General features: G+C 39.1%; 1 protein-coding gene across 2 annotated transcripts in view; it reads right to left on the bottom strand.

The window, feature by feature from the left end:
• KHDRBS2 (KH RNA binding domain containing, signal transduction associated 2) overlaps positions 1 to 17,851 on the bottom strand; it is a 523,179-nt gene that overhangs the window by 425,164 nt on the left and 80,164 nt on the right. For both annotated transcript variants that reach the window (XM_008138690.2, XM_054722535.1), the window contains exon 2: positions 14,976 to 15,103. In XM_008138690.2, the coding sequence (XP_008136912.2) occupies positions 14,976 to 15,103 (128 nt within the window). The remainder of the gene's footprint in view (positions 1 to 14,975; positions 15,104 to 17,851) is intronic.

The raw sequence follows: 17,851 nt of genomic DNA on the forward strand, positions 1-17,851 counted from the left end.
TGCTCCTTCAGATTACCACTTGTTCTGATCAATGGCACACACACTTTCTGAGCAGCACTTCAAAACGTACGAAGAAGTGGATAATTGGGTCTCTGAATGGTTTGCCTCAAAACAAGAAAAGTTATATTGGGACGGTATCCACAAATTACCTGAAAGATGGGGAAATGTGTAGCTATCGATGGACATTACTTTGAATAAAGCACTTTTGATATTTCTCTTGAATTTATTGTGTTTTCTTAGATTGCAAAATTCGCTATTATTAACCGGTACACCTAATAACACCATCCTGAAGCTTCTGGATCCATTCTGTTTGAAGCCATATTAGGACAGTTGTTTTAGTGTACTATAGGACTTCCTGAGACCCATGAAATCAACTCTTCCATTTTCACATTTACATGTTGGAGACAAAGTGACTGCCATATAGATCCAATAAATTACCTCCTGGATGACTGAAATAATTAACTGGAATTAATATTCAGAATGAAAATAAGGAGGGCTTCATAGGCTCTTTGTAAAAGGTCAAATGATGTTCAATATACTGCACTTACTAAAAATGGATAATTATATAATAAAAACCATAACATGATATTCAGCAATGAGTTGAAAGTAATTTCTGAGTTAACCTTTTAATATCATTTTAATTAGAAAATTTGGTTAAGCCACATAACCGATTATGTAGGCATTAGAATTGAATGACATTTTCACTGTAATTTCTTTTTGCAGTACTTGGACTCTCTGCCAAGATTGGAATAGCATCAGGACTTCAATGAGAACAGTCATACGGGGTCTCTTTCAGAGGACCTGTGATGTCACTGCTGCAACTGCGATAGGTCCCCTGGAAATTCTGTAAGAAGAGGTAAGAGGTGAGAATCAGTAGATCCTTGTTCTGGATCCAATGTACAGCAACTGCATTTCCTCCCCCAAGAGTGTCTGGAGAAGAGGCTATATAAAATCATCTTCTATTCATTCAGCAAATATTTATTAACCACCTACTAAGTACTGGGCATTGTTCTCGATGATTGGGATTCATAACTAATCAAGAAAGACAAAGAGACTTGGCATTTTGAAGTTTACATTCTAGTATGGAGAAACAATAAAAATAGCAAATAAGTATATTGCAAATTATATTAAAAGGTGCTACGTTCTATGGAGGGGGGGAACATCAGATGTGATTGTGCATACTTGGATAGGGATAGATGTAGCCATGTATAGACGCAGAAAGATGAGTTAAGAGGCTATCACAGTAATTCAAGTAAGAGAAGATCTTGACTTAGGCCAGGGTAATAGCAGTGGAGATTATGAGATCTATTTGATTTGAAGACAGGAATACCAGGTTTGCCTGGCAGATTGGATAGAATTTGTAGGAGAAAGAGAGGAGTCAAGGAGGAGTTCACCATTTCTGACCTGACCAAGTAAAAGGATGCTATTGCCAATAACTGAGACAGGTAGACTCCAAGCGAAGGGCATTTGGAGTAAGAAAAATAAGGGTTGATTCTGAGATGTATAGACATCTATGAGGTGATATTGAGTAGGCAGTTTCATATCTAAGTCTTGGAGAGAGGTATTGGCTAGAATCATGCCATGGGCAAGATGACCAAGAGGTTGTAGATAGAGAATGGGCACCGACAGATAACGCCTGGGGAACTTCAACTATAAGAAGTTTCGTGGAAGAGGAGAAACCAGGAGAGGAGGATGAGAAATGAAATAAATTTTACAACAGGAGATAAAAATATGATGTGGTGTCCGGAAGCCAAGTGAAGATGACGTATCAATGATAGTTCAAGTAAGACCATGGTTCAAGAAAGTTCTTTAGTGATGCAGAAAGCAGAACCAGGTCCATTATCAACTTACAGGGATAAAGGTCTTACTTCAATGAGAAAAAAAAAATGAACTGCAATAGTGCTCAATATTACATCTAGCTGTTTCATAACACAGCACATTTTCTTTTTAATCACTAGAGGTATTCATAGACAGGCTGATGAGTATTGCAGATCTTGTAAAAATGATTCCTGAATTGGGTAGAAGATTAGACTGTACGACCTATGAGATACACTCCAACTAATGAGTCTATTATTTCTGCCTCACTTAACACCAGAGGAGAAATACACATGCTTTTCCATCTGTGGGCCTTAGCAGTCTGTGTTAAGAATTATCTCAATGCCTCTTCATATAAAAGAAAGTGAATTATAACAATGGTTTAATGCAAAGAGGAGAGGCTTTGGGGCAAACAGACCTGAATTGCAATGTTAACACTATCAATGATACAATGTGTGGCTTTAGAAAAGTTCCTTAAATATTTTTAAAGTTTAGTCGCTTCAGAACTCTCATCACCAGTGTTGTTGAAGGAATAGAACAGCAGCTCACTGTGCTTTCTTAGTGTTTGACATAGTGGGTACTCACAGAAACCCTAATTCTCTAAGTGTGAGATCCCAGATTGAAAGACGATTTTATGATGTTTTAAAGTTAGTTGTTTCTCTAAACTGGAGTTTTAGACTACACTCTTCATTTAAGCATATCCTACCTAATAATAGACAAATATGCAAATTGACCATACCTCCGACACACCCACAAGCCACGGCCACCATCCAATCAGAGCGAGCATGCAAATTAACCCAAACCACGATGGCTACAGCCACAGAGAGCAAGGTTTCCTAGGTAACAGAGGAAGCCAAGCTTTCTGCCTGCCATTGCCAGGCCTAAGCCTCCACTCAAGCTACAAAGTTTCAATTATAGAAGGTAAACAAATTCAAACAAATGGCAGCAGAACGGAGCTTGAGAGAGCAGGCCAGGGTTGCCGCCAGCAACAGGGGAAGCAAAGCTTCCCCCACACCCTGGCCGGGCCCACCCGCTTAAAGGCAACAAAGTTTCAATTATAACCCCAACAGAAATGGCTGCCAGCCTCGGAGGGAGCCCCAGGCTTGGCTCCGCTCCAGGCTACAAAGTTTCAATTGTAGAAGGAAAATAAATTCCAGATACCAGGGCCTCAGCTTGGGTTGCCAGGGGGCGTGGCCCGCCTGCAAACCACCACAGGCCCCTCACTCAGGCTGCCCCACACCCCAAGGGAACTCCCATCCTGATCAGGGACACCCTTCAGGGCAAACCAGCTGGCCCCCACCCCTGTACCAGGCCTCTATCCTATCTAATAAAAGAGTACTATACAGATTGATCATCACTGCAACACACAATATAGCTGCCTCCATGTGGTCAAAGATCCTGCCTCCATGTGGACACAAGATGGCCACCACAAGATGGCCAGCAGGAGAGGGCAGTTGGGAGGCACCCGGCCTGCAAGGGAGGGCAGTTGAGAAGGACCAGGCCTGCAAGGGAGGGCAGTTGGAGGTGATCAACCCTGCAGGAGATGGCAGTTAGGGGTGACCAGGCTGGCAGAGAAGGGAAGTTGGGGGCAAACAGGCTGGCAGCAGAGTGGTTAGGGGGTGAAAAGGCTGGCAGGCAGAAGTGGTTAGGGGCCATCAGGAAGGCAGGCAGGCAAGCAGTTGGGAGCCAGCAGTCCTGGATTGTGAGAGGGATGTCCGACTGCCCCTCGGACATCCCTTGAGGGGTCCCATATTGGAGAGGGTACAGGCTGGGCTGAGGGACAACCCCCCTCTGTGCACGAATTTCGTGCACCGGGCCTCTAGTTTACTCATAAACCAGAAATAGAAGTGTGTTTTTTTATAAAGAAAAAAATTTCACCTGGTTTTTAAGTTCATAACAGATTTTGAGGAGTCATTCTTGGGGTTAAGTTTTGTACTAGATGTTTGAAGATGCTATTTCCTTACATAATAATAGCAAAATCACACAGTGTAATGAGGCAAAGACAACAAGCTGTGAATTCAGAGTGGCTGGATATGATCCTGAATTGGTCATTTCCTAGTTACCGTGATTTTGGCAAGTCAGCTCTTCGAGATTTAATTTCTTTTTCTATAAAATGGGAAGGATAGAGAGCTGATGTGGCTCAGTAGTTGAAGTCATGGTTCAATTCCTGGTTAGGGCACATGCCTGAGTTGCAGGCTCGATCTCCAATGTGAGATGTGCAGGAGGCAGCCCATCACTAATTAGGCCAACTGATTTTTTTCTATTTTAAATGTTTTCAATAGACCAAACAATTTTTAAAATATGATTATTACTAGAAAAATAACTGTTAATGATAATCCAAATAGCACAAAAGAGCCTGTAACAGAAAAGAAACCTTTCCTTTTACTTATATCTATCTGTTTTTCTATCATTTACCTACCATTCTACAACACACACACACACACACACACACACACACACACACACACATCTATATATATAAATACAACCGAATGACCAGAATGACCGGTCGACCAGTTGCTATAACGCACACTGACCACCAGGGGGCAGACACTCAACGCAGGAGCTGCCCCCTGATGGTCAGTGTGCTCCCACAGCCAACCTTCCATGGCCAGCCAACCTCCCCAGTTCCCTCCCCCTGGCCAGCAAACCCCATGCACAAATTTTGTGCACCGGGCCTCTAGTATATATGTAAAATTCTAAAATAAATCAACTGCTTCCAAGTCTGTGCCTCTATGATTTTCATTGATTTTGCAAAATTGCTTCCCAAAATGATTGAATTTCAGTGCTCTGATGAACAGGTTATGAAGTGAAGTATATTTTTCCCCATACACTAACTATATTATTGGTTATTATAAAACTTTTTTGTCAGTTTGATAAAGAATAGAAGCATTGCATATTTATCTTAACTTGCAGTTTTCTAAGTGAAGTGCAAGTTTTGTTTTGTTTTCCTTTTCTATTTGCTTTCAACAGTATATGTGTCAAAACTATCTGGTGATATCATTTGTTTATTGCTTAATTTAAAAAATTGGGTCCATCCTATCTAAGAAAGAGGGAATGTGCTAATTGACCCTCACACCGTTGCAAAGATGGCAGTGCCCACAGCGAATAAGGAGGGAATATGCTAATTGACTGCCCTGTCCTCAAAGATGGCGGCGCCCACAGCCAATAAGGAGGGAATATGCTAATTGACTGCCCCACCCTCAAAGATGGCAGCACCCACAGCCAATAAGGAGGGAATATGCTAATTGACTGCCATGCCCTCAAAGATGGTGGCACCCACAGCCACAAGATGGCGGCACCCAGTCCCCTCAGCCCTGCTGGGCTCCATGCGCCTACTCCCAGAATCCCCCGGTCCCCTCAGCCCTCCAGACTCCCAGGGCTGGCCCAAGGCACAGACAAGCCTCGAATGGCAGCTGCCCAGCCACCCAGGGCTGGCCCAAGGTGCAGGCAAGCCTCGGATGGCGGCTGTCCTGCTGCCCAGAGCCACCCGAGGCTCAGGTTGCCAGGGTCGGCTGAGACTTGCACTGCCGGCAGTGGCAGCAGCAGAGGTGTGATGGGGCATCACCTTCCCCTGATCACTGGGTTGCCTTCCGCCCCTGAGGGCTCCTGGACTGTGAGAGGGGGTAGGCTGGGCTGAGGGACCCCCCTCCAGTTCATGAATTTTCTAGTTACATATAAAGAAAATGATCATTCTGTCATGTGTTTCAAATATTACTCAAAGAGTCGCACCAGTTTGGCACTTTTTGTGCCTTTGGGTTTTGGTTCTCATCATCATTTTTACTTGTACTGGCGTTTCAATTTTATGTAGTGAAATGCTTTAATAACTTACTTATGACTTCAGAATTTTCCATCTTTCTTAGAAATGCTCTGCCTCGATTAAATATTATAACATAAATTTCTTTTAAATATGTAATTCAGTGTCATTAAGTACATTCACAATGTTGTGCAACCACTACCACATCTATTTCCAGAACCTTTTCATCTATACCCATTAAACTATAACTCTCCATTCCTCTCTCTCTAAAGTCCCTGGTAATCTCTATTTTACTTTCTGCATATATAAAATTGCATGTTCTATGTACCTCATGTAAGTGGAATAATACAATATTTGTCCTCTTGTGCCTGGCTTGTTTTGCTTAGCACAATGTTTTCCATGGTAATCCATGTTGTATGTATCCAAATTACATTGCTCTTTAAAGCTTAATAATATTTCATTGCACCTATATACCACATTTTATTTATCCATTCATCTGTTGAGAATATTTGGGTTTTTTCTACTCTTGGGCTATTGTGAATAGTGATGTTCTGAACACTAGTGAACATTTAGTAAAATTTTTAAAAATTTTGCATGGATATTAATAATAAGTGTTTGCTAGTGTTTTATTTGGGTGAGACACTTGTGAAACCCACATATTTTTAAGAAAATTATTTATAAAATGATAGAAATACAAATGCTATACAAATTTCTTTTAAACATTACTTAAAAATTTAAAAACCATAAAAGTCACATTCATTCACAACTTTTCTACATGGATTTAAATTTCTTTCAAAAAGTCAGATGTAGTGAGGTCATAATTTAGTAATGCAAGTAGCAGTAACCCTTACCTGCAAGATTCGAGGGGATGCATTAATTTACATTTCCTGTATCTTTTCTAGAGAGTTTGCTTTTCTGTTAATCTCAAGATGTTAAGATGTAAGTACTTGAATTTATATAGAATTCACTTGCTTCTACAGGTCAATAAGTCCTTCAAATTTAATAATAATTTAGGAATCCATTCAATTGGTAACATTTTGCCTCTTGATTCTAAAAGTGATCTTTCTTATCCAGTCTCTTAAAGATTTATGTCGAAGCCACTTCTACTGCAACATCAAAAGGAATGAAAGAGCCATCTGTGCTCTAATGGGTGCAGAGAAACTTACTGAAGTTTATTAAACAAACAAACACATGATGAAACAAGCAAATAATGAATGGCAAGATTATAGACAGGGTTGTGAGGTGGAAGATCTTTAGGCACTCAAGGAACTCTTGAGTAAAGATATAGGTATGGACATTTCAACAGGGATTTGCAATTTCATGATCCTTTTGAAGTAGTTTTTAGCTGTTCAGTTGAGAATAAAAGTGAAATGACCTCGCAGGATGGATAAACACATTAAAACAGACATAGAAAAGAAGGACAGATTATTTCAGGAAGTATGAGGACATATTTTGTGAGGAAGTGGCTGAGCCCATAAAAAAAGAGGATGTGGAGAGAATCATAAATCAGAATTAGAAACCCGTGGATCAATGTGAGATAGAGACAAAAAAATTAAGTTCCCAATGGGAAAATAATATTGAAATACATGGGATGAGTATTAATTACAAGAAAGTCATCAGAAAAGGCAATATCACTGCAAATTTCTATATTTTGCAAGAAAACAGGGTTATTTCATGTATCTTTCTACTGGAGAGAATGAAGTCCACAAGCAGTTTGGTTTTTATCTTTCCAATAGGAAATGTGAATCTGAGTGTCATTATTTTCTCAATTAATTTTTTTTCCTTTTTTATTGAAATTATTGGGGTGACACTGGTTAACAAAATTATACAGGTTTCATGTGCACATTTCTACATCATCTGTACACTCTACTGTATGTCCACCACCCCAAGACAAGTCTCCATCCATTTACTGTTTATTCACCCTATACCCTCCTCCATCCTACCTCCCTGCAATCACCATATGGCTGTCAGTGTCCATAAGTTTAATTTAAATTCATAAGTGAGGGACTAGGAAATTGATATAAATTAAACTGAAATCATAAATCTCACCAAATTATTTCTTTCTTTTCCTTTAGACAATTAAAAGTGATGCTATGCAATGGTCTCTGTCTGTAAAGATGAAATGGGTTTAAGATGTAAACTACAGAGTGGGTTTGGGATAACCACACTGCTTAGAAAAATAGAGAAGTTTTTCTACATCTGGCTATATTGGCTTTGAAATGTGGTCATAGTTTCCTCGGTTAGTATCCCTGGTCTCTATAAACTACCCTTAAATGATCAGATAATTACTTATAAAGTCAGAAAAAATAACACCAAAGACTTGGACTTATATTTTCATTTTTCAAAGTGTAAAGAAGGAAATAGCTCTGTGGAAGGACAGGCTTGGTGGTAGAACTGCTTCCAACCAAGCAAGGAAGGCAGCCCCACTCCCTGGGACTGCGTAGAGTCAGATGAAATATAGAGCAAGTGCAATGCTTTTGAACATATTTTAGAACCTTAATTTTCTGCATTAATCTACATAAGGAATTGATTTGCAAAGCAGCACAGGGGAACATGGCTGCGTTTGATCTTAAAAAGGGCCACATTTGGGGCCGATTTATACTCCTGGCAATCTACTGCTTTAAAATGTTGGCAGTGACTCAAGGAGAGAAATGAAAAGTGGGCCTTGGGGCAAATTTAATTTAGAGAAGTTCTGATGTATTTCAGAGAATTCTGAAGGCAACATCAAAAAGATATTTTTAAAAGACATTGAGAGGCTGAAAAATAGAGGTACAGTAGCAAGCGACAGGTAGATCTCCCCGAGCAAGTACACCTTTCTATCCTCTAATGCTCTCTTAACTTGCCCATGCTTCTGATAGGCGCTCCTGTTGCATATCTAGCAGTAACAAAACATAATATAGCTCTGGCCATTTATGTCTATCTTTGTTTCTTAGGTCTTGTAAGGCACTTGGTTGTTGAGGGCCAAGAAATTATAGTATTATTCTCCTTCTTCCAAGCATGAATGTTGTCCTCTGCAATACCAAATGGTTTTATGGTTCTATTCTTTTTTTTTTGCATATGTAATAGCTTTGCACTAAATCATAATCAACACTGAATCATAATGCAATCTTTGGAAACATCTTAAACAGTGATTAAATAAAATACGCATATTTCCAACACTACAAACAACTCGACATAAGAAGCCATGACCAAATTTACATGTGCAACTTTACAGATCAAAAGAATGAGTTTTGACCACTGCTTGCCTGATAAGACTGTAAAATTATCCTATATAATAAAGAGGTAATATGAAAAATTGACCCTCATGCCCTCACAAGAGGGCTGCCTACGACCAGGTCGGCAGGGGGGTTAGTGAGGGATGACCAAACCACTGAACAGCAGGGTGTGTGGGGCTACCAGGCCGGCAGGGGGACTGTGACCAGGCTGGCGGCGGGGGGGGGGGGATAGTTGGGGGCAACCAGGCCAGCAGCGGGGAGCAGTTAGGGGCAACCAGGCCGGCAGGGGGGGGGGGGGCAGTTGGGGGCACCCAGGCCAGCAGGGGGGCAAGCAAGCGGCAACCAGGCCAGCTGGGGGGTATAGTTGGGGGTGACCAGGCTGGCAGGATGGCAGTTGGGGGTGATTAAGCTGGCAGGGGGGACAGTGAGGGGCAACTAGGCTGGCGGGGGGAGCAGTTGGGGGCAACCAGGCTGGCAGAGGAGGGCAGTTCGGGACCAGGCTGGCGTTGGGGGGGGGGGGCAGTAAGGGATGACCAGGCAGGCAGGCAGGTGAGTGATTAGGAGCCAGCAGTCCAGGATTGTGAGAGGGATGTCCGACTGCCAGTTTAGATCTGATCCCCAGGATCTGGCCTAAACTGGCAGTCAGACATCCCCCAAGGGGTCCCAGATTAAAGAGGGTGCAGGCTGGGCTGAGGGGATCCCCTCTCCGTGCATGAATTTCATGCATCGGGTCTCTAGTTTTGATTATAATATGCATACCACTTAGAGATGTTAAAATTAAAAAAAATTAAAATATATTGACTATAAAATATAATACATGTGAACTTAGGGAAAATGAGATAATGTTTAGGATGGTGAGTTTTCTGCTTGAATCTCTTAGGATTATAGAAGAACATATTGCCACATTTTACCTCCTTGGAGACTTGACTATCAGGAAATAATTGCTCTGATTCTAAAACAATTGCAAATGCAAACAATAGATGTACAAGGCCTATTTCTTTACAAACAAAAATTTTGTTACAAACAAAAATATTAAAATCAAGTAAGAAAACCTATTTGTTAAAATAATTTAATAATGTGGCATATTTTCTCCAAGTTATGTGATTAAACATAAAGCATTAGAACTATACAAATCATTCTTAATATAGAATAAGACCATCCTTATATGTTTCATAATTTTAAATCTTAAACTTCTTTTCATTCCATATATTACTTAATTAAGTCAGCAAATTAACTTGACATTGAAGACTAACTGAAACAAAATCTATCTGGAAAGGTCATGTAGTAAAGTCAGGAGAAGGTTATTTCCTCAAGAACCCCCATAGTTATTTATTGTCCTTTATTGGAAAGGACTGTGTCAGGACCACATTCATTAAGAGTTCAAATAGACAGTAGGCATCAAGAGCAAAGATGGCTCTGAGAGAAGTTGTCAAAAACAGATCTCTTTCCAGTGAATCCCCTGAAGGATAAATCCCTTTTTATTATAAAACATTAAACTTTAAATCCATAAATACTGTTGTGCTCTTCTCAGCAGTTCATAGTATCACACTCACCACTTAGTTTATAGCTCACAAATGTACATCAACTAAGGCTCAAGTTTAGTGTTCATATCTTAATTCAACCCCACTGATATTTTTGTGAGAAGCAGGCAAAAATCACTCAGTAGGAGAGAATCACCACTTTTGAAATAAAATATATTTTTCAAAAGATTTATTTTAATATTATCTATAATAATAAAAGCCAAAGCGACCATCACAACTGAACAGACGACCGAACAGGCTGTATGGGGTGACTCGGCCGGTGGGGGGGGGCAGTTGGGGGCAACCAGGCCAGCGGGGGGGAGCAGTTGGGGGTGATCGGGCTGGCAGGCAGAGGCAGTTAGGTGTGATCAGGTTGGCAGGGGGGCAGAAGGGGCGACCAGGCCAGCAGGAGTGGGCAGTGAGGGGCAATCAGGCCAGCAGGCAGAGGTGGTTAGGGGTGATCAGGTTGGCAGGGGGGGCAGTTAGGGGCGATCAGGCAGGCAGGCAGGCAGGCAGGTGAGTGGTTAGGAGCCAGCGGTCCAGGATTGTGAGAGGGATGTCCGACTGCCAGTTTAGGCCTAATCCCCAGAATCGGGCCTAAACTGGCAGTCGGGCATCCCCCGAGGGGTCCCGGATTGAAGAGGCTGCAAGCTGGGCTGAGGGGACCCTCCTCCCCACCCCCGTGCAAGAATTTCGTGCACCAGGCCTCTAGTTAATATATACTAAAAGAGTAAATGAAAACAAATTTAGGTCAACTTAGAGCAGGGGTCCTCAAACTTTTTAAACAGGGGGCCAGTTCACTGTCCCTCAGACCGTTGGAGGGCCAGATTATAGTTTAAAAAAAACTATGAACAAATTCCTATGCACACTGCACATATCTTATTTTGAAGTAAAAAAACAAAACGGCAAAAACACCTGCATGTGGCCCGCGGGCCGTAGTTTGAGGACGCCTGACTTAGACAATTCTGTTCTGTTTCTCAGTACTTATTTCCTGTAAAAAACTCTAACAAGAGTTCTCTTATGTGTGATAACTAGATGTATGAAATGCACAGCCTTTTAAAAAATAATGCAGTGATTTGGCATTCTATTCATCAATTAAAAATGGTAAATTTTCTAAAGCATAAACTGAGATTTGATAATATGACATAAAGCTATTAATTATTAGGACCTATAGTTTTTTCATTCTTCCATATTTTACATGAAAAAGTAACCACAAATATGTGAACATTATTATTTAAATTAAAAATGTAATGGCTCACAAAAACTGAGGAATATATATATATATATATATATATATATATATATATATATATATATATCCTAAGCGACCTTTATGACTGAACAACCAGAATGATGGGTTGACCAGTCGCTATCATACGTACTGATTACTCAATGCAGGGGCTGCCCCTGGTGATCAGTGCGCTCCCACAGCAAACCTCCCATGGACGGCCAACCTCCATGGCCCCTCCTCCAGGCCAGCCGGCCCCAATCATCCCAATCGGAACCTCCTGTAGCCCTCCCCTCCTGCCAGCCGGAAAATCTCCTGTGGTCCCTTCTCCCAGCCAGCCAACCTCCCCCGGCCCAATGCCTCCACGCCCTGCCGGCTCCAATCAGGACTGGGAGAGACGCCGATCGCTGGCCAGGCCGAGGGACCCCACCTGTGTATGAATTCATGCACTGGGCCACTAGTATTAAACAACTGCAATCTCTCTAAGTATCTCCATGTGTATCAAAGCTATGTCTTTGAGCAATTCATAACCTCCCAGGTACCTCATCCATAAAATGAAAGATTTATGTATTCTGTGATTTTCAAGGTTAGTCCCAGCTTAAGGATTCTGTGATTCTAAAGGTACAATAATTTGCTCGTGAGATAAATTATAAAATTAAATCTCAAAAATTAGATGCCACAAAATACTGTTTATATTCAATAATAGTTTGATAAGCTTACATGGTGACAGATGACTTCTAGAATTAGTGGGATGATCACATTGTAAGGTATAAAATGTTGAATCACTACGTTGTATACCTGAAACTAATATAACCTATATAATATTTCATATCAACTATTTGTAAATTTTAAAAATTGAAAAATATTGCCCCAATATTAATTATTATGACTAAAATAAACTACTTTAATATTCAGCATAAAATCACACATACTGTCACTTGAAGAGCAATCTGAACTTGACATGCCTTCTACTACTTGACAACCTAATTTGGTCAAAGATATAAAGCTGAATTTTATTCACAAGCAGACATTGAGTTTTTCACTGACATTTTCATGTCCAGCGAATAGACAAGTGTCATTCTGAGAAACAGTATCAAGTTATATAATATTTAAGTATAGAATTTAAAGAAAAATCCTTGTACTCTAGATTATAATGGGGTAATTATCCTATCTAATAATAGACAAATATGCAAATTGACCATACCTCCGACACACCCACAAGCCACGCCCACCATCCAATCAGAGCGAGTATGCAAATTAACCCAAACCAAGATGGCTACAGCCACAGAGAGCAAGGTTTCCTAGGTAATGGAGGAACCCAAGCTTTCTGCCAGCCCTTGCAGGCCTAAGCCTCCACTCAAGCTACAAAGATTCAATTATAGAAGGTAAACAAATTCAAACAAATGGCGGCAGAATGGAGCTTGAGAGAGCAGGCCAGGGTTGCCGCTGGCAACAGGGGAAGCAAAGCTTTCTGCACACCCTGGCCGGGCCCACCTGCTTAAGACAACAAAGTTTCAATTATAACCCCAACACAAATGGCTGTGGGCCTCGGAGGGAGCCCAGGCTTGGCTCTGCTCCAGGCTACAAAGTTTCAATTGTAGAAGGAAAATAAATTCCAGATACCAGGGCCTCCGCTTGGGTTGCCAGGGGGCATGGCCCGCCTGCAAACCACCACAGGCCCCTCGCTCAGGCCACCCCACACCCCAAGGAAACCCCACCCTGATCAGGGGCAACCTTCAGGGCAAACCAGCTGGCCCCCACTCCTGTACCAGGCCTCTATCCTATCTAATAAAAGAGTAATATGCAGATTGATCATCACTGCAGCACACAATATAGCTGCCCCCATGTGGTCAAAGATCCTGCCCCCATGTGGACACAAGATGGCCACCACAAGATGGCCAGCAGGAGAGGGCAGTTGGGAGGCACCCAGCCTGCAAGGGAGGGCAGTTGGAGGTGATCAACCCTGCAGGAGAGGGCAGTTAGGGGTGACCACGCCGGCAGAGGAGGGAAGTTGGGGGCAAACAGGCTGGCAGCAGTGATTAGGGGGTGATCAGGCTGGCAGGCAGAAGCGGTTAGGGGCAATCAGGAAGGCAGGCAGGCAAGCAGTTGGGAGCCAGCAGTCCTGGATTGTGAGAGGTATGTCCGAGTGCCCGTTTAGGCCCAATCCCTGGGATCGGGCCTAAATGGGCAGTCAGACATCCCTTGAGGGGTCCCAGATTGGAGAGGGTACAGGCTGGGCTGAGGGACAACCCCCCTCCGTGCACAAATTTCATGCACTGGGCCTCTAGTGTTCTTTAATAAAAAATACAACTTTCTTAATACCCCCTATTTCTACCATATTTCATTACTCTGTAAAAATTTTCATTTATGTTTCTATGACTTCTCAATTTAATATTTATAAAAACGTGATTATAAAGTAAGTCTAATATGCTTTAATGTGAAATTATGTCTATTGAATGTACCTTTCTTGCAATCTAGCTTTTTTAAAAAAAAAGGAAGAAACAGACAAAAACTAAAAACTTCCATGCATAAAAACTTCATTTGAAAGTTAAATTTCATGGTTTGGTGGACTGCAACAGTTTTATCCCTGTTTGAAATAATTACAAACATAACATTCCACTTAATTATATTTACTAAAATGTATCACATTAGAAGACAATTGATAAACTACAGCATCTATTTCTATAATCTTTATTATTAGAATAATTACATGGTCCTTGCTTCAGATGAACTCTTCAGAAAGTAAATTACCAGCTTGAATATTTGAGTTTCCATTTGTGGCTTACTTAATGCATTTAAAAGAATAAAAACCTCTCTTTACCCATTGGAATTTATGAATATAACAATGAAAGCATGCCACTGAATGATATATTTTTATAATCCTGATTCTGGTGATTCAAACCTCATATGACAAAATGTCTAATAAAATAGTACTTGGAAGAGAACAATATCATAATTATTTCTATGTAGTCTCCTGATTACAGAAGACTGATGGTTATAATCCAAGGGTCTAATAAAGACTCTATTCCATCCCTGGATATAATAATTTCCTTCTGATTGGCGAATGTTACATATTTAGTACCATTCTAAATTCCACTCATTTTTATAATAAGAATATACATTTTAACATGAACCAAAACATAATCAAGTGAGTGTATATATTTAAATACTGAACCACTAACATGTTAAATAAATTATTAAAGTATCTAATTCTGCTTCCCGCATTCACAGAACAAAAATGCTATAGGCTTCAGCTGACAATTATTCTCATCATTGTGCTTTAAAAAGTTTTCCTTTCTCTATATCAGTATCATATATTTGTGTACACAAATATAATGAAACTTTAAATATTTAGTTTATAAAAGTCAGTGAATAAAATATCATCTTATTGTGTTTTATTTTTTCTGAATTTTATGAGACCAAAGCATGCAATGCAGTACCTTTGGATATTGTTTCACAGGGATCAATACCCTTTCTGAGAGCTTTATGTTTTTGTTGCTGATGACATCAAGATATTTCTTTTCTTCATCATCCTTTTTTCCATCAGAACCTTGGAATTTTTCAATTTCTACAGGAAAAAATCACAAGAAAACAACAATAAGTGAAATGGGAAGTCACTGTAAAATATGGTGGTTGTTATTACTTCCCTTAAGACTGTGAAGAATCTTGATAAAAGGGCTGAAACAGCACCTTGTTAACAGCTACATGAATGCTGCAACTGATGTAAGAGGACCCCTGTCAATCAAAACTAAAAAGGGGTAATTGAAGATCTGTCTTCTATGAATTAATAACTTTCCTCGGAGCAATGGATAGAATGAAATATACTTTGAAGTTATATGTTTTATTTTTACTTAGAATTACTCCTAAGAAAAAAGTAACTGAAAATAGTAATTATCCATTATCTAAGATAGCGTAGTAAAGATAAATAGCATGTTATTTTATATTCTAATCAAACTTAAAGGCAGCTACCAAGGGGGTCACAGAAAAGTCACATAAGGGACCAAATATGTAAATACTATTATTCACATTCATCAACCTGAAACTGTCAGTCTGCATGTTTAAGAGGAATTACTAACTTTGCCCTATGACAATGTTCCCAAAATGAATATTTTTGAGCAAATGTATACTATTTATACATTGTTTCTTTTAAAAAATTAATTTATTCCACAAAAACTTTTAAACCTCTACTGTGGGTATCACAGATAGAACAGAAAACAAGAAAATGTGTCTGCTTTTATGGAATCTATGCTCTGATAGGGCAAATGAACAATTAGAAAATGAATATACTAGTATGTACACATGCATATTTATATATGGACATAAAGAATAAATACAATAAAGCTATTAAAATATAAAGGAAAGTTGAGTCAAGAAGTGGGGTTATTACTTTAGATTTATAGGGTGAGGTGAGCAGAACCCTGAATAATGAGAAAAAATCACGTCAAGAGAGATTGAGAAATCAAGTTTTACAGTTGGCTGGAGAAACAGCTTGACTTACTCTGAGGAAAGATTATGTAAGACCTTGTAGACAAGTGACATTTTCTGCTTTTTATTGTGAATAATGGAAAGCCATTGGGTGGTTTTGGTGCAGGAAGGAGGAAGCCATATTTGATTTTTACTTGTAAAGATAACACCAGATGTTAATATGCAAAACCCATCATAGCAGAGAGCAAACAATCAAGAAAACCAACTTTTATTTGTCTAGCTGAGAAATGATGGTGACTTGTTCTAAAATAATAGAAATGAAATGGTGAGAATAATGTATATCGCTAGAATCACTTCATAGAATTCACTATGTAAAATCAATGTTTTGAAGAATTCTTGGAAAATTCATTTCCCTTATTTATTTTAGATTATTGGACAGTTATTATTAGCATAAAGTCACCTCTAAACATTTATTTTCTCCTTGTTTTTGGTCAATTGTACTTTTTGAAAGCACTCCCTAAATTAAAATATGAATGTGTCAGTTTTTTTAGTTTTCTTAGAGATGAAACAACATCCTGCTTCTGTTATTTTGGAGAAAAATAAGTGATGATAGTTTTTAGATAGAGAAATTATTAATTCATATTAAGTTATGTTGTATGTTTAACAATTATTTTTAAAGGACTGACTACTTCTGCAGGTAGGAGAAATACTACATTATAAAACAGCTTTGTTCTTTGTTATTTAATTTTTAATTAACATCTTTCCCAAAGTAATTTCATATAGCATATATAAAATCCCTATAACATTCTGGTAGTAATCTTACAACATATTATTTATTTGGTCCATGTGAAATTTAAAAAAAAGTTTAAGATTACATTTCTTACCAGATAATGCCTGAATGAATGCCACCTGCATAGTTTGTATAAAGTAATTTTATACTTTTTCAGCTAGATGCTATAATCTTTTTAAAGACAATTATCTTACACTGACTATCTGAAAAGAAAGTTATTTGTAATATGTCTATAATTTCTCCTTGCTATGATGGTATCAGATTCTTACTTTTGTACTCCAGAGTATTAACAAGTCACTTTGACTTTTTTTAAACTCTCTATTTAAAAATTTCAATCCATTATATAATTATTACATACAAAACCCTGAGAACTGCAAAGAAAGAAAATTCATTCTGTCCTCTGATACTGACAATAAACTTTTGATCACTGCCCTTTGGGTACATGCACCTACATAACATTGTACTTCCTAGATTGCTAAGGTAATTGTAACACAGTTCACACCGAAGAAGCTGGCTCAATTCTCAATCTGTTAAATGTATAGCTTCCCCCTTGTCATTCTGTCATAAAAATAAATTGAATATGTCTGGTATTATTTGCTTTCTACAAAACTACAACCTTAGACATTTTTAGATTTTGAAATTTCATCAATTTCTGATTAATAACTTTTCCATCAAGAAATAGAGCTGAATGAAATAACATGTTCACTGCTTTTTCTGTTCAATTCTACACTTTCCTTTCAAAATGTTTGATATTTCTTTTGCCCTTCTTATACTTTTGGGGAGTTGTCTGTCCGTACATATATATCTACATGACTAATAGCTCAGTAATCACATTTGTCAACAACATAGTCAAGAACAGTATATGCCAAACTTGCCCAGCTTTAAAACCAGTGAAAATGATGTATACAGCACCTTTATTTTTTAAATGTTTACTGTAAAGTAATTCTTTTCTTATTTCATAATCAATGCATGCTCACTGTGGAACATTTAGACAACATAGGTATCCATAAAAATCGCAAGGCACCCATTATCATTCAGCAATAACTGAATAGTTTTGGGTAGAAGTGTTAAATCATTTTTATACTTGTTTATATAGTCTAT

This window comes from Eptesicus fuscus, chromosome 10 (genome assembly GCF_027574615.1).
Source record: "Eptesicus fuscus isolate TK198812 chromosome 10, DD_ASM_mEF_20220401, whole genome shotgun sequence".
Lineage (NCBI taxonomy): Eukaryota > Metazoa > Chordata > Mammalia > Chiroptera > Vespertilionidae > Eptesicus > Eptesicus fuscus.